Source organism: Centroberyx gerrardi, chromosome 7, assembly GCF_048128805.1.
Source record: "Centroberyx gerrardi isolate f3 chromosome 7, fCenGer3.hap1.cur.20231027, whole genome shotgun sequence".
Classification (NCBI taxonomy): domain Eukaryota; kingdom Metazoa; phylum Chordata; class Actinopteri; order Beryciformes; family Berycidae; genus Centroberyx; species Centroberyx gerrardi.
In genome coordinates, this window is record NC_136003.1 from 4,379,737 (window position 1) to 4,404,984 (window position 25,248).

Consider the following 25,248-nt stretch of genomic DNA (forward strand, 5'->3'; position numbering starts at 1 on the left):
AGCGCTGCATTGTGATGGAGCTGCATTTAATGTTAAGAGCTCCTCAGAGAACCGAGAGAATCCACGTCGGCCACAAGCTTCCAATTTCACTGGCAATTAGACTGGTTTAAGACCATTTGTGCTATCTTTGATAATCAATAGCATCTCAAATGTCAAGGTGGCCCGGGGAGTGTTGTCCTCCCGTCTCAGTCATTAAAATGTGTTCTATGTGACCGCAGCACAACTACATACCATCGACATTGGGCTGATGATTGCACATATTGGCTTATTGATAGGTTGTCATGTCAGGTTCCCAGAGAAATAGGAAAATAAATTGTATCAATATATATACACACACACACGCACACCAAGCCTCCTTTCCTAGCTCTGGCACAGGATTTCATTTGGAGTCAGCACGTTGCCCCTCGAGACGGACATTTCTAATAAAAATACATCACAGACCACATTAATAATTCACCATATGACCACCGCCAGGGCAATTAAGCAGTGCGGCAGCGTTAATGAAACTACAATCTCTGCTGCATATCTCTTTGTCAAGACAATGCCCAAGTGTTCACCCAAACACCTGTCTTCCTCTCCCTATGTGACGGGTTCCTAGGGTGCTAGTGATGCTCTTAGCGGCAGTATTGTTAGTGGGAGGGCGCATGCATTTCAATCATCCGTTAGGTCGTGATCACATAGGTAATGGTCTCCTCCAAACTATGAGTCAAGCGGTTTGTATGCGGTGTGTTTTGGGGCGTTGTCCTGGACTCCAACTTGTCTCAACTTTAGCTACATCAAGGCAAAAAAAAAAACCTTGGAACAGGCACTATCTATGCAGGGCTCTTGGACAAGATGATACAACTGTGTGTGCTCTGTTCTTCTTAGGTGGACATCATGCACCCACATCCTCTGTTTCAGAATGGGCTCCTCACCCCCTTCTTCAACAGGAGCAATCACTAACTTTCTCTCGCCCATTTTTATTTTCAACGTTTTCCCCTTTGCTACTTCAGGTTAGCTAACTAAAGCTAAGTACATAGCTTGCAAGTTGTTATAAAATTTTTGACAACAACAAATAAAAATGATAAAATTGCACCCTTTGACCTCTTGCTCTCTCTGTTACTAACAACAATCAGCTACTTTGAGCAGGAGAGAAAAAGGCTCCTATCTGATCATGGCCTTAATGAACTTCCAGCCAGCCTCCTTAGTCACCATTTGCTTGCAGTCGGAACAAAATAAATAAAAGAAACCAACAGAATAATGACAATCAGATTTGACTGCCCACAATACACAGCTATCCTCGGCTTGTCTCTGGAACATCCAACCATGGAGGGCCAGCCAGGGCTGTTGGTGGGGCTGGGAGGCCTTGTTTTGGCGACTGGGTAAAATCCAAAAGTGGCCACAAAGTGGAGGACCTCCCATTCCACCAACAAAGCACCCTCGCTCAACACCACGGCACAAGGCCAAATTGACAGTCATTTCCAATGAGTCCGTGCAAAGGTGCACGTCCCGGAGCATGCCCGTTGGTTCGATTCTGCATGCTGTGGAGGGGGGAGTGCGTTATTATTGTGAGGCAAGGCTGGCATGCACCGCTCTGCTGACTCTGCACGCCGTTATTTAGGACTTGCCATTGGAAAAGGAAAGGAGAAAGAAGAAAAGGAGAGGCTAAAGAGAGAGAGATAGAGATGGAGAGTAGGAGAGGGTGCTCACCCTCCATAAGCCGGGATGTGTGGAGGCGGGGCGGCCGCCCTGAATGTGTTGTAGACAGTCCGTCCTCGACCTCGTAGGTGGGCTCCTCTGTACGCTGCTGCTGCACTGGCTGCTGGGTAGGGAAAACCTGGTACTGGAGAGAAAGACAGAGAGAGAGAGAGAGAGATCAGTAAATTAACCACACCTTCCCTGATGAGGTTGCACACGGTTAGAAAAGCATCACAAAAACCAAACAAGGCACTTTGTCTTCAGTAGAAAAATGGGTAACACTTCATAATAACGATCACTATTAAGTCGCTGATAAGGTGATTTGATCATAATTAAGTACTTATTGTGTGTGTGTGTGTGTGTGTGTGTGTGTGTGTGTGGTGTGCAGATGGTGAAGTAATGTATTCCCTTTCCTAGTAAAGCACCAGAAGCATGAAACTGGCAGCTTAGAGGGAAAATCAACTCTGGTAATTTTTTGTCATCTTGATGAATCAGAAATGCTCATTATGCAAGGAAGTCTATGCAAGCCATTTCCATAGGACCTAAGTTTAAATAAAAACACTTTATAATAACTACCACTGATAAATGTGAAGTAATCATTATTTCATATTTATTACTCATTAATGAATGGTTAAGTAACAACTAATTGATTATTAGTTAATTACCTATATTGTTTGCTAAGTAAGTGTAAATGATATGGTGTACATTAATCATTCATTAAAGACATGTCAGTAAATCAATACCTTTATGTCGTACTATAACTCTTAAGAAAGTGATTTGTGATTAAAAAAAATATTTGTAAAATATGAATAAGCGTCATGTGGGCACCTATTATAAATTTGCAACTGATGTTTTCAATGCTTAATAAATGGTTAATAGGTGGTCTGGAAAATATAACAAATGATATGGGCCCTATCAAATAATTTACGAATACTTAAGTTAAGTATTTAAAGGTGTTTAACCTGGATAATAACAAATGACTAAAGTTGTTAACTAAGGCAATCATAGTTATAGTGCAACATATAAATGTTTTGATTTATTAACATGTCATAATCATTAAATAACGTACATATCATTTACTATTAATTAGTAAACAAAGGGTGAGCTAATCATCGATTAGTTATTACTTACCCATTCAATAATAATGAATAAATATTAAATAATGATTAATTCACCATTTGTCATTGTTATTAGAAATTGTTACCGAAAAATTAAAAAGTCTTCATCAGATTAGCTACTGAAAAATGTTTGTGTTTGTTGGGGACACAAAAAAAATATTTAACAGTATTCACTTAGGCCATGTACACACTGTCATTTGGGAGTGACTACCATATTTATGAATGAGAGTGAATATCATTCTGTATGGTACACGTTACAGCAGAGTGACCACACTGTGTATGTACAGGCAGTGGGAGTCACTCCACTCCCCTGATCTCACAAAAATTGTACAAAACATCTGTAACCGTAGTGGCGTTTATGCTTCACACCAAAATGCCTGCTGCCGTTCCTGGTTCAGACAGAATTTTCGATTCACTTGACCACACCAGTAACTGGAGGTGTTAATTTATCCTTCAAGTTTTGATAAACTGCCACTGACAGTGGCATCATATTCTCTCTCTTCTCACTGTACCTGGTACTTTTAAGCGACATGCTGTCTGTGGGCCGCAACATGTGGCTTGCTCCCGGACCGCAGAACTAGTAGGAGCAACTTTAATGGTAGGAAACATACTGGATAGAAAATTTGAAAGTGTCTCTCAACACTTACCTCCGTCTCTTTCAAAGTAACAATAACAGTACATAATGACTTTGATTTTGACTTTATTAATTCATGCTTGCAGTAAGATGTACTGAAAACAGCAAAAAAATGTACATAAAAAAATGTAAATCATAAAACAGAAAAAGAGTACATTTGTACACATGAAACTAGACAAAGTCCAACTTTTCAAAAGGAGGGAGGGAAAAAAAATTGGAACAATTGGACAAAAGGAGACGACTACATTCTCACCACCTGCCTAAAAAAACAAGTGTTGCTCTAACCGACTAACCAAATCCTCACTCAATTCCGTGAGTCGATACCTGAATCTTTCTGGTAGTGTGTGCGGTTGTGGGATGTGGTTGTCACTCTCCTTCAAAAGTGAACTATGGGTGAACTTTGCAGGATTAAACACTCCAATGAGGAGTGACAGCCGGATTTAACTGCAGTGTGTGCGTGGCCTTAGAGATGCAGTCATGTTCGGTAGGAATGAGGGAAAGTTTCTCTGCAAAATCCCCCAAAGATTTGAGCGCTATTCCTTGTCTAGAACAAAAAATATGTACAATTCCCACTTAGGGAACAGTGCATTGTATATTTTAAAAGCGCCCTGCAGAGCTATACACCAGTATTTGACAATTGCATTTGAATTCCTCCGAGAATGTCTAAAGTGTTTCCCCATTTCAACCTGTTGTGGAAAAGAAAGGTGAAGAGAAAGGTAAGAGGGAGAGAGAATGACAGAGGAGCGGAGCTATTGCTGTGGTATTATTATTAACTTATCATTAATCTTAATGGGGAGGGGGGGTGGGGTGAAAACGACTGACACAAGGCTTAATTTGAGGGCTGGGGGTGAGCGAAGGTTGAGAGGGAGATTGAGGTGCCATTTCCCACCCTAATTATACATCTCTTCAAAAAGGAGATCTAATAAAATGCTAATAGAAACAGTGAATCATTCATTGACCTGATGAAAAATGGAAGGTTTGAGCTAAAGGATAAGATTTTCTCAAAGAGACAGGGAGAGAGGGGAGGCTGGTAATTGTTCCTATTCATCTTTTGTCACCTTGATTTTTGGCCCCCACGGCCTATAGACCCCGAAAGTCAAGAAGACGTCTATTCCCAACACCACTCCGCTTCGATACAGACTAAACGAATATTTGTGTTTGGCATGCTGTTAGCGCAGAGCATGTTGGACTCAACTGACTATACTGTATGAGTCACAGAAAACTGTCATATGTGGCTAATTTCAGTGTAATACACCATACTCAGTCACTTTCCCCACATTTATAATTTCCAGGATGTCTGTCCTCATAGAAGTTTGTCATATCATATGAATTATATAATTCTCACTCTAGCTATGACAGTCTTAATCCCACTCTAGATGCTGCATTTTTCTGTTAGCGCGAATCAGTTGTACTGTGTGTGTGCTGCTGTACCCCTGTAGATTATTGGTTCTGGTGCTCCATGTTAACACTTTAGCACTATGTTGAGTGATAGTAGGCTCCATGCTAACACTTTAGCAAACACTATGTTGAGTGATAGCAGGCTCCATGCTAACATTTTAGCATGCACTATGTTGAGCGATAGTAGGCTCCATAACACTTTACACTATGCTGAGTGATAGTAGGCCAGTAGCAGAGTCGTTTCTTGCTATACGCGGACTACGCAGCTGCGTAGGGCCCCCGCAACCGCTAGGGGGCCCCGTTGCACCACCATATTTTTGTCCTCCTTGAATATAAATGGCCACTTTTGGTAACCAAGCATCCTCATGTGTTGTTCAAAAACACATACATTATAAGCACATAATGGCGAAAATAAAATGTATTTATTGTATGCTAGATAGATCAAAAAGCAGCTATTCTTTCGAGAGCTCTTTGCCTTACAAGCAAACCAATTTCAAAGTCAGCATCAGATTCTCACGTATTGACGTACTACGTTGTTGATGGCCTTCGGACAGATTACTATTCCAGTATCTCACCGATACTATGGCGTCCAAAAGGACATAACCTTCGGGAAATTAAAAAAGAAAACGGAAGAAAGCAGAGGAAAAACAACGCTTGCAGAGCAGAGGTAAGACATATTAATTAAACGTATAACCTGTTTTTATGGGCAATGTATTTCTACCAGTCAGCAATCCGTGTAAAGAACCACTGGATAGCTAACATTAGCAATGTAGGTTTACTACCTATAATACGAGCCAGCTATCTAGACCTAGCTAGCTTGCTAACCCTAGTAACACGCATTTTGTTTTCAGAGCTGGCTAGGCTAGCTAACGTGATCTATGGTATCATAGTATTATTGAACCGCATCTGACCACATGTGCATACTCGCTTTATGGTCAGAATTATCGGCACGGCTACCGCCTCTGCGCACCGTGAGGGGAGAACGGTAGGCGAAGGGCCGTTCAAACATCTGGAAATTTGTTTCTGCATTACTTATCGGCAAAAAACGCATATGAAAATATGATGTGAGACTTTATTATTAACTGATAGGATGTTCTGGTAAATTCGGCATGTATATAATCATCCAAACAGCTCGCATTTAATAAGTGTTTCCCACAGGTTGACAATTTAGTTATGGCGGTGGTTGTTAACGGGAGGGGGGATTAAGGACCCTCATGTGGGATTATCATTACAAACACGTTTCACAGCCTACTCAAGATCCCAAGGTTTCCAAAAATACCAAACATGTCATGCTGAATTACAGGGAAATATGTATAAAATGATGCACAAGACATCTGGATCTTTCCATTTGATGTAATGGCACAGCAATAAAAAAATGGCGTTTTGGGTTTGAATATTTCACTCACTTCAATGATGCGGTGGAACGAGCAGATACAGAATATGTAGGCCTATATAACATTGTCCTACAGTATGGAAAAGGTATTTTTAAAGCTACTTAAGGGGGAATTTTTAAACTACAGTAACTATGGCAGGCCGTTTTAACATTTAATCCTTAAAATGCACTAAATTAGGCACTAGTGCTTATTTTCTAATGACTAGTCACTATTCTTCCAGTTACTAGTCACTAATGTAATTTTACCAATGAACAGGTTTTGGATTTCAATAGTATTAGGCTACAATATGAGTAATAATTATGATAAAATATGTTTATTCACCTAGAAACTTTATGTCTCTGCAGGAGCACTTCTGAAATACTTTGGAGGGCCAGCCTCAGCACAGCCAGACCTCTCTGCTGGTCAGGGGACACCAGGACAAAACAAACAAAGATTTTGCATAGGGCCCCCAACAAGCTAGAAATGGTCCTGGCCACTAGCATTATCCAAAGTAAGAAGACTGACTTTAGTCACAAAAAGTTGTTATTGGTATTTATTTTATGGCCAAAAAACATCATTAACTCAGTACTGATGTAGCTAGATTTTTCTTTTGGAACTATTTCATGTTAGCAGCCAACCACATATTTATCCTACGTAGTGATTTTCAGCTTCATGTCCTCATTTTGTTTGTGTAAACCCAAATTAAACTGAAAAATTTGACTCCAAAATGACATATCTACCATTTAAAAAGTGACACCTACTGAATACTTTTAGCAACCGAATCCTCTGTATTTAAAGGTCTACAACTTCACGCAAAGATATATATTACAAAATGGATAACCAGTGTTTTGTAAATGCATTCTTCAATTATAACCACAGTTCTAAGTAGCCTACTCTGTCACATTTACCTTATTTGTGGGATGTACTATCTTTTTCTTTTTTAATTATTCTCGGTCATGTCATTTGCGTTGCAGTATTGGTTTCCTGTCCTGTTTGGCAGTAAATGATGGCTTGTTTAACAAGAACAGCAAATGCTACCTGTTTGAAAGCCATGTCATTAGTAGCTTTACTTTATCACCGCTCCCAACAGTGTGTCCCTCAGTATTAAGAAAGAAACATAATTAATGTACACGCTTAATCAGCTTCCAACACGTACGTGTCGTTACTCATCCTCCCCCTCATTCTGTCTCTCGCTCTATCCATCTTCCTCTCTTTTTAGCGGTTTCTCCCCATATCTGTTGGTTTTTGCTCTCCTGTGTCAATTTTTCTCCATCGTTCACTTTCCATCTTCTACAGGAGTAGGAACTATGAGAAGCCATGCAACTCCAGAATATCAATGGCTACGTCTCCATGCTGTTGTCCATACTCTGGTTAAGGTCTTATTCAGGTGTGTTTTCATGAACCTTTGATACCCTGTGATTGAGCCTCCCTGTTACCATGAATAAACAAGTTAACAGAATATTCTCCCTCCCTCTTTGAGTGAGCAATAGTAGGTTAAAGGATTTTTTTGGGCATTGGAATGATTGGGTAGAGAAAGGGGTATGACAAGCGACAAGGTCCCAGGTCAGATTCAAACCTGGGATGTCATGGTTAAATGGCATGTGCCTTAGCCAATTGAGCCACCAGGATATCCCAGAAGAAGTGTTGGTTACTTCTAATACAGAGGAAATAAGTGACGATCCCAACAGTAATAGCGAGTACTACTTACATCAAAATGTACACATAAAGCTGTGTGTGTCTGAGTTTGACAGTGAAAACCAAAGCGAAAGCAGTTAGATGTTTCCATGCCACAGTAACCAGTTTAATATGGGAGTAAGCTAGACATCTTAAAGGATAAGGCTGGTGTTTTTTAATGCATTTCTTACCGTCAACAAATCCTATGAAAATAACAAAATCAGCAATGAATTTGTTTTGCTAACAAGTCTCGTCCATGTAGCCGATGCCCAATAAAGTCATGTCCCAGTAGCCATAGAACTCCATTGTATTAAAAAACAATTAAAAACACGTCAAAGAGCCATGCCGTTGCTCTGGCAGCATATTTCATCATCGCAATGCACCGGGCCGGCCGACTTTTTCCTCAAACAACTTAATAAGCTGACCGTAAATACGTTTTCCATCTCAGGAAAGTAGTTCCATAGCACCGAAAATAGTCCCCGTCATAATGAAGAATTTGTTCCCATTTGAATTTGATATGGTAATAACTACAATAGCTTAGTTTTCATGGTAACAGTTAGTGATTTTAAAAATTGAAACTATGTCTTTGTGAGCTGTATTTCAAGGTTTTTAGCTTACAACTGGAGCCAATGATTTCCGGGTTGAAGGCTAAAAATGGAACGTGGGAAGTCGGAAAGTAATGGGAGTAGAGCAAATGCATTGTTGATTTTGTTATTTTCATAGGATTTGTTCATGATAAGAAATGTATTTAAAAACACCAGCTGTATCCGTTAACCTTGTTTCTCATTATCAGAGTATGAGTTTACTGAGTTATTCTGACCCAGTCAGTTAACCCGAGTAATCTGGTAAACAAGGGACTTATCTGGTGTCATTTATTACTGTCTACATCTAGTTTTACATTTCCCCCAATCATGCCATATGTGGTTCAATTGTTTAAGATTTACCCATTTCAACCTAGCTTGAAATGAACTGCTGTCCTGGACGTCTAAAAGACAAAGACGTCTAAAAGTTTCAGAATGGTTATGCTGTGGTAATGGGGTGTAATTCGTCGACAATGTCCTGTGGCTGTTCATATGATCTGCTAACAAACTATCTGAGTGTAGTCTGGGCCTCTCTCCCGAATGGCTGCAATCATTGCATATTAATGACACTCTAATTATTAATAGGCGAAAACCCGGAAAGCATGTCAACTGTTTGCATGTGCACGCACACATGCACAGCACACACACACGCACACACACTAATGGTATTTTGGGTGCTTGAAAGGTGAGACAAAAGCAAATCAATAGGGAGCCATTTTGTAATTAAAAGAATGTGGGGGTGAATTAGGCAAACGACTGTCTGGAGAAATTGAAAATATTGATTTTAATTTACAAAATATATTTCATCCCTTTTAATGCCCTTGCAGAGACAATTACGTTTCTTTCTCTCTCGTCCTTTATTTTTCTTTGCTCTTTTTCTCCTCTGCCTCAGCCTATTTTTTTTTATCCGTCCTCGTTCCTATTATCATAAAATCAGGATATTTTTCACCGTAATGGCCATGGGTAATGACAGGTGGGGGTGGTGGGGGGTGGGGGGTGGTGGTAGTGGTGGGAGGGCGGGTTCGGGAGAGGTCTAGGGGGTTCCTCTGTATGTCTACACAGTAAGCGCTGTCTTTCCCCGAGTGTCTAGAAGTGTGTGTGTTTGTGTGTGTATGTTTGCAGCACACAGATGACAGTCCGCTGTTGCATCTGTGTGAGTCAGCATAGTGCTCAGGCTATAAACAGACTTTGCATGGTTGCATGTTACTAGAAATGGAAGCAGAGCAGGAAGAGGTGAAGAAGATTAAGAAGGGGGATGAAAAAAAGAGGAGAAAATGAGCAGGTTGGACAAACAGAATAAAAAGAACGAGGAGGAGGCAGATAACGGCAAGGACGGTGACGATAGGAGAAGGACATGTCCTCCTACCTGCATAGAATTCTGGACTGTAGACGGCGCCAACCACTGGATTTAACTTCCAGCCTGAAGAAAGACAGACAACAAGACAGAGAGGCACAGAGAGAGTCAGACAGAACACGGAATAATTTTGTTTTATAGTTGAGGACAAGGCTGAAGAGATGAAAAATTCAGCATGTTTTGTGCTCTCACAAAGCCTTATTCCGTTATAGAGGACTAGAGGACTACGTGTACTTTACGCGCCCTCTGGCGGCCATGTTGGAGGTCCTCAGCTCTTGGTATTGTATTCCTAAACATCATACTTCGACATGGTTCATTTTTGTGCTGTTTTTAACTGGAGACTGATGATTATACATCACACATATGATCGATTTTGTGTTTAGATGTCATGGCTTGTTAGCTAGCTAACCATAGTATCTGGTTAGCTAACTGTCACTGTCTTGTTAAAGGTCCCATATTCTACACTTTCTAGTGTTTTATTTTATGTCTTGAGGTCCATTAAAAGCTGTTTGTGTGGTGGCATGTACCAAAAACACTCTCAATCCATTTTTACATGTTCTTTTTCCAGCATCTCTCTGAGCCTTGCCAAGAACAGGCTGTTTCTGTCGCTGTGTCTTTAAGGCTCATTAACGTCCCTCTGTTCTGATTGGCTAACCATTTCAAGAGTGAAACGTGAGACACTGCAGCCCGGCAGCTACAGGTAGGGAAAAGTCTCCGGTAATAAGCATGACAACCGCTCAACCGCTTTGAAAAAAACACTTTGTTAGTCTATTATTTCTTACAAAAATGATAATGAGCGAAACTTTGTGACGCGACAAAGTTACAGAAGTAATCCAACTCCTTTATAATCAAAGAGGCAAGGGAAATCCTGTTTTACACAATATGGGACCTTTAACACTTCTGATCTACACAGCAGCTAATGTTACATAGCTAGTAGCTAGCATTAGTATTAGCAAATAGTTGCATGATAACATTAGTTGCTTTGCTAAATTAGTCTGTTGGCTAGTTAGCTTGCTAAAGCCAAAAAGTAACTCTTCTCAAGCTACAACTCAGAGTGTTTTGGAGTAAGGCTAAAGACAGTTTACTGTCATAGTAACCTAAATTTAAATCAGACTGTTCACTTTTACTGAATCTACAGTCACACCACAACTATCTATTTTCAAGTATGCCTCTTTTTCCAGTCCAGTTGTTATATATAAGACATTATTTGAGCAATTGGTGCCAGCTGTGGATGCTAGGAGTTTGATGATGTAACTGCAAAGCCTATATTTGTACTATTCTCAGCACTGGACACACACTGTACTGATACGATATAAATTATCTTAGCCAAAGAATATCAACATCTTCCTCTCGTGTCAGCAGATGAGTCAATCAACTGCTCATATTCATATCTATATTGTGATTAGTGTCCATTTTATCCAAACTTAGAACTGTTTACTTTCATCAGAATGGCCTTCTTAGTCTGCATTGGCCAGAAGCACTACGCAGATCGACCGCAAATTTCTTTTCACTTTGGAGACCCACACACATTGAGTTAATTAAACCTGCCATTGACCTGCTGTTCTTCTCTATGTCTTATCTTTGACTGAAGTCTGTGGTTCATAATACTGGGTTGTTGCTACCCGAGGTCTTTCGGGTCTGATCCCAAGAGTCTGCAGGTTTTCATTCCATCCAAAAATGACACCAGCTGATTAGTTCCTCACCCCTGGCTGAAGGTATGCTACTGAGTGAAATCAGCTGTTATAATGATTGGTTGGAATGAAAACCCGCAGACTCTTCGGCCTCAGTGGTACATGTTCCACTGCCTTAGAGCCTATTTTCTGCCTCTACAGGGCAAAACACATTTGATGCATGGACTAAGAGGTCTAGACATTAGTCTGCCCATGAAAGTTTTGACCACACGTAAAAAGTGTCAAAAAGACAATCTTTTTAGTGTTTTCCAAAGTATTGACTGCAGGTAAAGTTCCTGTGCCCTTTCAGTGGTTGCAAAGACTGAGAAAACAAAGTCATTTCAAAAGGAATGGTATTGCATATAGGTTATAGTTTGTGAAAGTCTAGAGTAGTAGCCATTAGTGTTGTCACGATACCAGATTTTTGTCTCCACTACAATATCAAATTTAATATCTAAAAATTCAACTTTTGCACAGGGGGTTTGATGTTGGTTGGGTTTCTGTCTTTGTCGGCTCTGTAGGTGAAACTGTTACATATTGGATCCCAGTCCACCTAAACTAAACCAGTTTAATGGCCATCTAGTGGGCCACCTGTCCTTCATTAGCACTGAAACCTATTTGTTTTTATTGGATATTAAGTAGAACTGAACAGATACTATATTGTAACATAGTGTCTGTCAAATGAATAGCTGAAAAAAAGAACAAAATCTCAGGTTTCTAAAGAATTCCTCTCCAACAAGGAAGCTGCACTCAATATGCAGTTGATGTACTGCAGCAAGCCTGTGGTAAAAACAGTGGAACTTATACAATGGCATCATCTGTATGAGGTTTTATATGAGGGTTATTGAACTCCAGGTCTTTCACATCTCCAACAGCATAGATAAACACTGAACTGGCCTTACCATTTGCATATGGGTTGACGGTCTTCTTATTTGTCATTACTCGGGCTGTTGCATTGTTGACCTACAGCAGGTAGAGAGAGGGCTCCATGAGTTATGACACTTGGAAGTCAGTGAGTGGTGTACTGATTAAAGTAAAGGTGCATGCATATTTTTTCCTAATGTTGTGAACAAAGAAAATGTTCAAAAACATCTGCAGTACATAGGGTCATGACAAACATCCATATCATTTGGATTTTTTTAGAAATTGCATTCAGAAACACTAAAAAACACATCCAAAGCAAATCATTTTTCTTTGCATATTTTTCTATCTTACAAAGATTTTCAGCATGCTGTACCCATTTACAGTGACATTTCGACAACAAATACGGACAAAAGTAAAGAAACAACAGATGCACTTGACAAAATGAAAAGCTTCATATTTTGTGATGTAGAGGTGCATGCGGTGGGGAGGGGTAAGAGGAGGAACAACAGACAAATAAAATGTCATTGGAGGAAGGGGAGGAGAGAATATGTTGGGAGCATTATGCAACATCCAGTCAACCTCAAGAGTGAGAAGAACCATTGTGAAGAAAGCAACACAAAGCATTCACACTCAGGACAAGAGCCTCTCTAATTCATTGCAAGAATAATCGTTAAGATCAAAAAACAAACAACCAAAACAAAAAATAGATCAAATGAAATCAACCAACCAAGTCAATCAATCAATCCATCAATCAACCAATCAAATCATTCCAGCTTCAAACAATGGCTAACAGAAGGATAAATCAAAATCAGGGTGCATTGTCTTCCAAAATAAAAGGAAAAAAATCAAACAATAAATGGGTTTCCAACAATCTCAGATAGATGTGCAAACGAATTCATATCTCAGTCAGTATTGCTCGCACACGCAGCTCTAGGAGAACACTCAGTGAATGGACACGCACGCCGACACGCAAGAGAAAATATATGTATGTAAATATACAGCATAAACTCAACCACAATTCAAAAAGAAAGGTCACGTGAGTTTTAGCGTGGCAAACGTTCCAAAGAGAGAGGAAGAGAGAGAGGAAATGCTGGCAGAATGGCTCGCTCGCCCACACTTACCATTCCCAAACCTTTTTGGCCCCGCCCACTTGTTTGTGTACTGTTACCGTGGTAACTGTGTTGAGTAGGGGCCCTAAACGAGCTACCGTTGGAAAGATGGCGGGGGGGAGGGGGGATGAGAAAGGAATAAGCAGCATCTTACTCAGGTGGCCAAAAAAAAACTTTGCAATCATTCCACTGCACAAGCTCTCTCTTTCAGCTCTCTCTATACAAGCAGTTAGCAGGTTTATTAAAGCATAGCTCCGGCCATTTTCGACCTGGACCCTGGACCCTGGACCCTGGACCTCGTCCCATATTTTCCTGTCTTTCTCCATCATACCAATCGATTCTGACCAAAATCTTGTCAATTGTTTCATTATAGAGCTACTGATGTCTTGCCGTGACGCTCCAATACAGTCCTATAGGGCCAATGGACACTCCAAAAATCAACCAAAAAAATCAACCACAAAATCATCTAAACTCCTCCAGTTTTGATGCTCCTTTGGCCATTGCTTTGGCACTTCCTTGTTTACTCTCACTACCCTCACCACTCAGCAGGGTAGAACGAAAATGTCTTGTGCGCCTCTGCTGTGTAAAGTAATGCAAAATGAACCGTGAAAGTTGTCCATGGATAAACTGAAAATGAAATAGAAACGTGTCTCATTACAGAGCGAGCGTCAATGTGTTGAAAAAGACACGCTGCTGTTGGGGTTGATTTTTGGAGTGTTAGTTGGACTGTATTGGAGAGTGAGACATCAGTATCTCTATAGTGAGGCAATTGACCAGATTTTGGTCAGAATCGAATGGTGCGATGGAAAATGATCGGAAAATAGGGTCCAGGTTGAAAATGACCGAAGTTATACTTTAAGTCTGGTGGAGTCTAGCTGCTATTACTCTTAAGTGGACACAAGACATTCAAATTGCATCGAGTTAAGGTCAGGCTACCAAATTGAAATTGGCTGTGACCTTGCATCTGGCTGTCAAGGTGTCCTCAAATCCCCAAGGACTTTGTCTGTCCTTGGGGGAAGTCAGATTTAAGACCCTTTATGGAAGAAATGTTCTTTTTTTATATGTATATATATTTTTTTTTTTTTTGTTTTGTTTTTGTTTTGAATAGAACATTCTTTCTGTGCAAATAAAAGCAAATATATGTTTTTTGACCAAAAGCCAAAGCAAGCCTTGATCCCTTTTCAACAAAAATGTATCTACCCATAATACTCAAGGAGACACCCTTTAATCTGGCATAATATAAAATATCCACTTTTAACACTTTGCTGAGGTCACTCTCTTTGACAGTACAAAATCAAGGAAAAAATAAAAAAAAGGAAAAAGGAAAAAAAAAGAACCAAAAAAAACAACAAAAAAAAAACAAGCAAAGTCTTTCACATATACAATAATCGGACTGGTGATATATAGACATTTATTTGTATTTGGGTTAATGGAACTTGACGAGGAAAGGAAACGACAAGGGGGGCGGATGACGGGACAGTTTGATGTCATGACAAAGACGCCATGAAGGTGGGATGTGGTGGTGGACACTTTCGAACGTTTTCTCACACACACACACACACATACACCTACGTACACGTACACATACACACACACACACACACACACACAGAGGAAAAGGAGGACAGGGAGGAGGAAGAATGAAGGTGGAAGAAATATTTGAGAACATGCACCTCTATTTTACGGCCTTCTACCACGGTGCCGTGTAATTTCTCTCTGGCCCTGTCAGCGTCCACGCTATGCTCGAAAGTTACGAACCCGAAACCCTGCATGCAGGACGGAGAGAGGCAAGAACAACATGCACGTTATTTTATACATATTATACTCAACATTACAGTGAACATGGGCTTGTTTCACAGTAGATTCTCTCAAGTTTTCACTACAAAGACTTTCATTTCAAAATAAGATAGACACCATTTGAAAATTTTGACAGGTACACTTAAAATTATTGCTGGGAGGAAAGTGAAACTTTCTTATATATAGATATAAATATATAGCAAAATAGGAATCTTTTTTGAATGTAATCATCTTTTTTTTTCTTTTTTTTTTTTAAAATACTAAAACCTTTTATGCAAAATGCATAGTGTTTTAGAATGAAAGTCTTCCAGTGTTTTCTCCCATTCAGTGCCTACATCATCCCCATAAATCCAGGCCTTGTGGGTTAATAACATGTGACACAATAACAAATGGCTACTTTTATGGCAGAGGTTTATGATAACTGCATACAACATAGTTAGACATAAAACAACATCTACTGTGCCGCTCCCATATCGCAAGGTAATAAAGCAAATAGATACCTTTGATGGAGTCATAACAGAGGAAATTAAATCTAGCCTACAAAAAGATTGGAAGCAAAACGAATTGCCTTATGGCGTGGCATTAGCAATGAGGAAAACACAAGACTAATAATGAGGAAAAAAAAGAACACCAGCCAAATTACTCTGAAACACATGCAAGCAAATGAAGTAGTCTTGTTCTGAAGAGTTGAAAGGAGCTTAGCGGTTTTATCTGCAAATGTTTGACACCAGCGTCTTTGATAAACAGCAGTGTGGCTCACAACAAGAAGGAAGGAATGACAGATAGTGAACGTCTGGTCTAAGTAGGACATTTTAATGTACCAATATTGATCAGCCGTGACTACCTGACTTGCAAAGATAGCCGTTTTAATGGAACATGCTGGAAAGATACCACTCAATTAACTTTGAACACCAATTTAAACATTTGCATCAATATCCTAATCATATTGTCCCTCATTAGTGTAGTCAGTTTATCATTGAGTGTATCATTGAGTGTACATACTGTATCTTCTTGTACTACATAAAAACAAGATAATATGTAAGAGTAGCTCAAACTTTTTTTGTGAAACGCATTTTGTAACATTTTAAGCACTGTAATACTGTGTTTCCTGGATGCTATGATGAATTGGGAGCAATCAATAAATTCAGCTCATCCAATGATGCAGCTTTAAACTTGGAAATCTCTCAGAAAAAAGGAGATATTCACAGCCACATGATGAGTAAGCAGCTAGCAAGGATGTTAGGGATAATATGCCCACATACATGGCACCAACCAGGGCATTTTCCTTAATCTTAAATTCTAAATGGTGATGTAATGATGATCTGTATTTAAACTAGCTGAAAGGATCATGGAGCTGACCAGTCTTCCACCCAGTCCTGGATAGCCTTCAACCACATGACTGGGAACCAGGGCTGCCAATTAAATAGGCCTACTCACATGCAATAGTAATTCAACACAAGTGATATTAAAGGAAAACAACAAGTTTTTGGGAGATTGTCTCATTGGTCACCCTCCCTGATGAGAACATAGACACCAAAATCATCCATGTGTCTCCAGTAGATTGTTGGCTCTGGTGCTCCATGCTAACACTTTAGTATGTTGAGATAGTAGGCCACTAGCATTATCCAAAGTAATAGGACTGACCTTTTAGTAGTAAAAGGTTGTTGTTAGAGGCTATTTTGTATTCATGTGCACTGTGTATTCATCTGCTGTGTAGTGATCTTTAGCTGTTCACAGTCTCCATCGCCCACCACCTTAATTTCCTATGAAAACGGAAAGTAATCCCTTCAAAATGATTATTTTTATTGTTGTTTTTATATCACATTCCATGTAAATTTGACCAATCTCCTACACAAAAATGCCAGACTTGGTTGCATATCATTTAAGATGACTTAGGATTTAGCTTTAGAGCTACTACAGGTTTTCATTTTCTCACTTGCGAGATAATGTGGTCTACTATCACGCAACATAGTGTATGCTTAAATGTTAGCATGGAGCCTACTATCACTCAACATAGTGTATGCTTAAATGTTAGCATGGAGCCTACTATCACTCAACATAGTGTATGCTAAAGTGTTAGCATGGAACCTGCTATCACAACAGTACAATGTACCAAAAACTCACTGTATTCCTTAAATAGAAACCAGATTACTGATGGATCCTTCTGGACCAGACAGGTTAGAAACAGTGACAAAGGCAAAAAGCAGAATCCATAGGCATGCTTAGTAGAAACAGAAACACCATGTAGGCTACCTTAGAGCCGCGCTCGTTGAAAATGATTTCCACATCTAAGATTTTGCCAAATTGCTGTAAAAAAAACAAAAGAGAGAAAAAGCTTTGTATTGCTGTCACATTATGTTACATTCTTATATAGGTTAAATGGCAGCATCATTTCATTTCAAATCAGCATGTGTATTGAATCGTGCTATTGGGACATTTTGATGCATTGTGGTCCTCAACTCAAGAACATACCAAACTGCACTTTATTTTTGAGTTAAATAAACATTTTAGAGCTGAACCTTTAAAAATAATGTAGGGCTATAGGGGATTTGTTGATATGTTTAAAATCCTTCATTGAAGACTTAAATATTGTAGCTCATGTCAATAGTGTCATCAGATCTTCTTTTTATCACCTAAAAATATTGTTTGTTGTTTTTATGTCCCTTTGATTTTTTAAGCATGATTGTAAACTTCTAAATCTTCAGGTATGACGGGTTTGTCAGACTTACGCCAAACATTTGCCTGAGGTCTGGGTCCCTGAACCTGAAGGGGATGTTGGAGACGTGAAGCCTCTTGGGTTGGGCCTTGCTGTCTGTGCTTTCAGATACAGTCTGTGTTGGTGGCTGGCTGTCCGTCTGGGCGGCATCATCCGTCTGCTGGAAAACACACAGGGAATAAAGGATACAGTTGGAAGACTTGAATGTAAGACCATACAAACAGTGATCGGCATCAGTGAAGTTCACCTTATTGCTACTTTCTAATTACTATTTACTTATCTAGACTGGTCTCACAAAATGTTTTGAAATGAGGACAGTGTTTTAAAATGCAAATAATGTGCTTCATTCACAAAAAGTGAGAGAAATCCGTTTCCCCACCAAGAAAGGATTAGGTGGAGGAGACACGACTTGAAATAGGCAGGAGTTTGACATTGATATAACACGGTAGAAAGTAAGGGTGTAGAGGTAGAAGTAGAAGAAGTTAGTTTTCAGCAAAAGTTTCTCTTTTCTATTTAACCGTGACCAAAACCTTACCCTAACAAACCAAAGTTTTAGTTGCTTAAACGTAACCCTAACTTAGGGGGCTTTCACACCTACCCTGTTTGGTCCGTTTTAATCAAACCATGGTGCGTTTACTCCGTAAATCCGGTTCGTTTGGAGAGGTGAGAACACGCATTCGAACTCTAGTGTGGACCAAACAAGCGAACCGTGGTCCTCCTGAAAAGACGGGACTTGGTCCGTTTCCAAGTGAACCACGGTTCGGTTCGCTTTAGGTGAGAACGTAATCGGACTTAATATAGGACCAAATATAGGAAGCAAACCAAAATACAGTGCATTGTGGATTGAAAACGGATGTTGACACATGGCAGAGACAGCCGCGCCGCTCACTAGCCTAGCAGCAAAATGAGTCGAGGGCAAACGTGGGGGAACGATGAGGTGAGGGCTCTTCTGGAAATATGGGGTGACGATACTATTGCACAGATGCTTGTGGAAACGCATAAGAATACCGAGGTCTTAAAACTCTTCAGTGATAAACTGAAAGAAAGGGGAATTGACCAAATCATAATAATCCAAAGCTACTATCGCAATCGCAATACGCTGCTGTTGCTCCATTGTTGTCCGTGACAATGTGATTGATAGGAAGTGATTTTCTCTCGGAAATGTTCTGTCCAATAGATGAACGGCATGTAGGACCGCGTGTCATTTGTTTACAAATGTTGGTTCGCTTAACACAGGACCGTGTGAACACTAACCGGACCTAATGAAAAATGCAACAAAGCAGCAACTCATCCACTGATTCGGACCAAAGCAAACGGACTATAGGTGTGAAAGCGCCCTTAAAGGATAAGTTTGTCAATGTTGGGCCTATATATAATTTGTCTCTTACATACCGAGTACTTGCAGAGAATATTGACTCCAGAGTCAGCTGTCGGATGAAACAGCGAGCTCCATTGCTAGGCCTCTTGCTGCTAACAATCAGTCCAAATGGGGTTTGTCAAAATCTAAAAAAAACAAACATTTATAGGCTCCACAGGGGAGTTGAGAGTAAACATGACACAATTCCGCCATTACGCACACTTACACTAATCAGGAAATCATGGAACTATTTTTCTCTGCCACAGCACAAACTGCTGTGGGGTGAAAGTGTGGACGGTCAGGTCAGAGTGTAAACAGTAGAGATATTTTGACAAACTATTGTTAACAGCAAGAGGCCTAGCAACGGAGACAGCTGACTCGAGAGTCAATATTCTCGGCAGGTCCAAGTACTACAGGTATGTAAGAGGCAAATTATATATAGGTCCAAGATCACCAAACTTATCCCTTAACCTCAACCAAAGTTGTTTTACTTGCTAAACTTAACGATTAGCTAACCATTCCATGTGACGAACATGTAAATATGTTCAGTGCGTGCTATTGTCACAAAATCCTTTCACGGTGGAGGAACCTCGACATAATGTAACAATCTTCACATAATTTGCATCCGCAACACGTAACCTGCATTTCCGAGTTCACACGCATTTCACAAAACTTTGTGAGACTATGTTGAATCACCAGAAAAAGAAGCATTCCAAAATACTATGAATCCAACCTTTTTATAAACAGATGTCTAAAACAGCTGTAGACTCAATGACAGTTACATTTAATGGTAATTGTGAGTTTTGCTTTCATATGAAACTCCCTACTGCCTTTGTAGGACTAGATGTCATTTTTTGTAGGACATTCAGATTTGGAAAACAAAATTTTTTTACGTGAATAAATACAAACCATTTAGCTGTAAATGGGATCGTGTGTACTGTTCATATGCATATTTTCTTGTGAAAGTTATCTATCAAATGTGTATCTGAAAAATAACATTTTATTATTTATTTTTGATTAATCAACTGACAATATTTTATCTGATGATATTTCATCACATCCTGTATTTGATTTCAAAAATGATATGACAATAAAATTTAGCAGCTATTTTCTCCTGCAGTCTTTAAAAAAGCATTTAGAAGTAAAGATTTAATTGGTGTCCCTCAGTTTTAGTGCATTTAGTGTAAAAATCTGGGTATTTTAGCCCGGGGCACCACAATTATATATCTTTTATTTATCCTTTTTATTCCATATGTTGTGCTAATTATTCTGTTTTCATTGTGAAGCACAAGCTGTTTTTGATAAGTGCTGTATAAATTATTATTACATACATGCCTGCACACATCCTAACATGCCCACATTTCAAAATAAAATGCATAAGAAGTTCAATCCATCTCAGAGGCCAATTAAAATGGTCTTCATCTCTGTCTCACACTTTCCACTGCAAGCGCTCTCAGAAACACACACACACACACACGCGCATACACACACACAGACAGAGTGAGAAAGAAAGAGAACAAAACTCATTACAGTTCCCATTGGACCCCATTTCTGTTTGATTCAGCAGAAACTGCAGCAGGACACAGATAGAGAGAAAGAGAAAGAGAGAGACAAGAGTGAGAGAAAGCAGCTTATGACACTTCAAGTGATTTTGCATGTACACACACATATACACACACTAGACAGAGAGAGAGGGAGAGAGAGAGAGAGAGAGAGAGAGAGAGAGAGAGAGAGAGAGCCAAACTCATTACAGTTCCCATTGGACCCCATTTCTGTTTGATTCAGCAGAAACTGCAGCAGGACATAGAAAGAGAGACAGAGAAGAGAGAGAGAGAGACAAAGAGATAAACAAGAGAGAGAGAGAGCAGCTTATGACACATCAAGTGATTTTGCATGTTCAGTTCAATTCAATTCAATGAATTGATGATGCGTACATACTGCCAAAGCATAGATTCAAATATAAATGAAATAGAAATAAATTAAAATGAAATAAAATAAACTTAAATTTAAATTAAAATTTAAACTTAAATTTTAACTAAATCAATAGATTCTTCACTTGAAATATTTCTGGATGATAACAGTGATGATTATAAGAATTATGAATAATGCATGTGCTGACTAGGCAAAATGAAAAGAAGGGATTACAGAGTTGATGTGTTTGTCCAAGGAGAATACACATTGTTTCACTGATACTTAAATCTTGAAACGTCTACATTTTTTTCAGAGATATTTGAAAAGTGTGTTTCTGAGAAGAAGAGAGAGAAGGAACTGTTTCTCTTGAGTCACAGTGTAGGCTACACACTCTTTCTTCTCTTGGCAGCCAGGTTCTCCTCTGCCTGCTTGTCTCGATGGCTAGCTGCTGCTCACTGTACATTGTCAATAGCTTCCTTTGTCTGGGTTATTTGATTCTGAGCAGATACGGTGCCAAACTGTCATTTTGGAAGCATTTCGTTTTGTGTATAAGTTTGATTTCTTTTTTGCCAATAGTCATGATATTCTCCTTGTGTTGTTTTTTTCTAGTTTTTTTAATTTTGTCAATGGCGATTGTGGTTAAGTTTAGTACCAATGCGGTACTGTGGTAATACTCTGGGCCGCTGTGTGCCAGGTGGGTCCAGAACTTGGCTGCTCTTTTCTCTACAAGCATACTAGAGGGAATCTCCCAAGCTCTGCTCTACAAGCCAAGTTTGGACTATTTCTTTGCTCATCTAATTTGTTGTTTTTTCTTTTCTTTTTACAAATGCGGCATTTCAGTCGGGCTTTTGTCCCAGGCTTCATAGCTCCAGATTTCACTACCATAAAGAGCTATTGGTTTAATAACTGAATAAAGTTGAATCAAGAGTTGTTCCACCAAGTTTGAATTGATACCTATTTTCCTGAGAAGGTGATCATGATTTTGAGTTTTTTCCTCATTGATTGATTGATTGATTGATTGATTGATTATCCAATTCTTAAAGTGGTTCTCCAGAAGGGCCAGGCTGTGATGCAATCCTTGGTGTGGGATCAGTTGATTGTCTGCATACAGGAGACATCTCATTTCTCTGCCCTCCAGCGTTACTCTAGGAGACATTGATTGCTCTAGAGTTGTAGCTATTTCATCAATATAAATATGAAATAATGTTGGGCTAAGCGTGCAACCTTGCCGTACTCCCTCGCTTGTTAGAAGTGTTGTGTTCTCTTTTTTTGTTAACTTTGACACATTTGTTTTCATTATACATCCCTTAAATGCTGTCATAAACCTTTCCCCCTAATCCACTATGAAGGAGGCCACAAACAAACAGTGAAAGACTTTCTCAAAATCAGTGAAGCAGCCAAATGTTTTGCCTTTGTTGGTTTGGTGGACTTGATTTTGTATTAATGTGTCTAAACATGATCTGTTGTTCTGAGCTTGGGGAGGAATCCAATTTGACAATTAGACAAGATTTTGTTTTCTTTTAGGTGGGCAAGTATTCTGGCATTGATAATGCTACAGAACAGCTTCCCAAGGTTGCTGCTTACTGCGATGCCTCTGTAGTTATCTCGGTTAAATTTGTCTCCATTGCACTCCAGCCTATCAACACGTGCACATGCCCACACACACACACACACGCACACACACTCCGTTCCTCTTCTCATCAACCCGGACCAACCCCCAAACCCCTTCCTCTCCCTCGCTCTTCACGCCCAGTGTCTTGCTTTTTTTTTTAACTCGCACAGTAGGCAGAGAGAAGCTCAAGCTGGCTGCAGAGGTCCATTTGGTTTCATTTGGACTACTTACACTGCAGCTCATTTGTGTGCAAAAACCACTAGACTCTATGCAAAAAACGTATGTTATAGCATGTAGCCTATTTTCATCTTTATCGTTATCTTTGATTTATTTTTTTGCTGTAGTTATGAAAAGTTACCCATGTCAATGAAGCCAGTGTTAGTTGTAAAACGTTGCTATGTCTGCACAATGAAATATTGTTCGCGTTCTACAAATGATTTTTCCTGTATGATTGTTGAACGTCTCTTGGTGCAAAATGGCGGCTCTAGAAAGAAGCCCTCACTCTTTGATTCTGAGGGACTGAGAAACCTGACAAGTGTTTCAGCAAAATTTTTCCTTTAAAAGAGAAAGCGTCTGGGTATGTTCTATCTGATTCATTGCATGTGTGTATGTGTGTATACTCGGGGCAAAACTGTGACAAAATGACTACTTGCTTGGGCCTGCGCTTGATGCAATTAATGTTAGAAAGGCCTGCAAGAGGCTGCAGACCATAGGCGGTTTTACCATAAGGCATAGGTAGGGAATTGCTTGGGGCCTCGTCCGCCAAAGGGCCTCGTGAAATATTTTTTTTTATGAATTCCACCTGTTCTAAATGAATGCGCATTTTGTGAATTTGCATAATTGACGCCCCAATAATGCCATATAAGGTTAGGGGTCCGGCCCATATGTCAGGAAGCTTCATTCATAAAAATGACACGGAGGAGAAGTCTACCAGCTCTGAGACCGAAGTCCTACTATCAGAAAGAAGTCAACCAAAGCATATAATATTTAGTATAATTCAACAGTGGAGGCCCTGCTAAAGCCAAGGAATGGGAAAAAATAACTTGTGCTGTTAATGCAGTCTTGTCTGTTGTGCGTTCCCTTACGAAAAACAACTATAGGCCTATTCCTATACTAAATTTTAGATGAATACTAAATAAATATCCCAACAAATCTATAATTCCCAATAGGAATATTATAGTGATACTACAGAAGACGAAAATACCATGATAAGGTCACTATAAACTCACTATTGAGTACCACAGACACTCTAAAGTCCCTATTGGAGTATTATAGGAATATTATAGGACTATAGTGATTTGTCGTTAGGGCACCGTCACAGAAATAAAAAAAGAAATGGCTTGACATGAAATTAGATGCAAAAAGCAAGACGATCCATGACTGCAACAGGAGGGCCAGGAGGAATTCTCTGTTACAGAGACAGATGAAAGAATAGGCCTATACCTGCCATAACTGGTGATGTGGCTGTCAGGTGTTCAGCAGAGGATGTTGCCCTGGACAGCGACTTGCAAGCTGCTGCAGCATGTGATGATATAGGCTTATGCATGACTCTAATGGTAAGACCTAAAGCCATTTCTCTTTTTAAAATTTAGATTCACTTGCACTTACCCACATTAACGTTATCAACTGGAGTAAAATAGCCTAAATCAGATTAATCTCCCTCCATAATGTATTTGCCCCAATACAATCTAACCTTGCCTTTGTCTGACCTGAGTGTTTATTAAATAACCTGGCAATTATTAGTGTTTTCTGTTTTGTCTTTGTATTGAGCGCACTTATAGGCTACTATGTATGGATATTTATGAGATTGCTATTTTTCCTGTGACTATAACCACTGTAGTTAATCTCAACATGATTATACATTACAGTGTCATTTACATATATTCAAACTCAAAATTTCTTCAAAGTGACAGAGATACAATCTATTAGTCAACAACAAAGTTTTTTTTTGTTTTGGAGAACAGCAGGTTGATTGTACGTGACTCGTACGACAGGTCTGGACCACTCGTAGATTTTGTTCGTACCTAAGAGAAAATTCTAAATTGGTGAATGCGGCAAGTTCTCTTAAATCGCTCCTACGAGTGATTTAAGAACGAATCTGTTCGTACGAGTGGTTCTTGCATGAGGCTCATTGTTCGTAATATCTCACTAGGACATTTTTCATAGCACCTCGGCCCAGTTATCAATTCTCATATGTACAAGAGCCAATGTATTGTTCCGTAGTATAGTATCCCTTTCTGCTTCCCTCATCTTGTTCTCCACACCTAGCGGTCGTGGTGCTGTGCATCAGATGAAGAGCTCTGAGTGTGTGTGTGTGTGTGTGTGTGTGTGACTGAAGGTCATTTGAAGTTCTTCAGTTAGAACAGTTGGAATTCTCATTTGGGTCTGTCCTTTAGTTCTGTG

General features: G+C 39.6%; 1 protein-coding gene across 6 annotated transcripts in view; it reads right to left on the minus strand.

Annotated features, from left to right (window-relative positions):
* Positions 1-25,248, minus strand: part of rbfox1 (RNA binding fox-1 homolog 1) — a 149,201-nt gene that overhangs the window by 26,164 nt on the left and 97,789 nt on the right. For 4 of the 6 annotated variants that reach the window (XM_071906697.2, XM_071906698.2, XM_071906696.2 and 1 more), the window contains 6 exons: positions 17,979-18,125; positions 17,503-17,556; positions 15,126-15,218; positions 12,382-12,442; positions 9,822-9,875; positions 1,690-1,822 (listed from right to left, as the gene is read on the minus strand). In XM_071906697.2, coding sequence (XP_071762798.1) covers positions 1,690-1,822; positions 9,822-9,875; positions 12,382-12,442; positions 15,126-15,218; positions 17,503-17,556; positions 17,979-18,125 — 542 coding nt within the window. Of the gene's footprint in view, positions 1-1,689; positions 1,897-9,811; positions 9,876-12,381; positions 12,443-15,125; positions 15,219-17,502; positions 17,557-17,978; positions 18,126-25,248 lie in introns of all 6 variants that reach the window. The other 2 variants (XM_071906694.2, XM_071906701.2) reach the window with 2 other exon arrangements.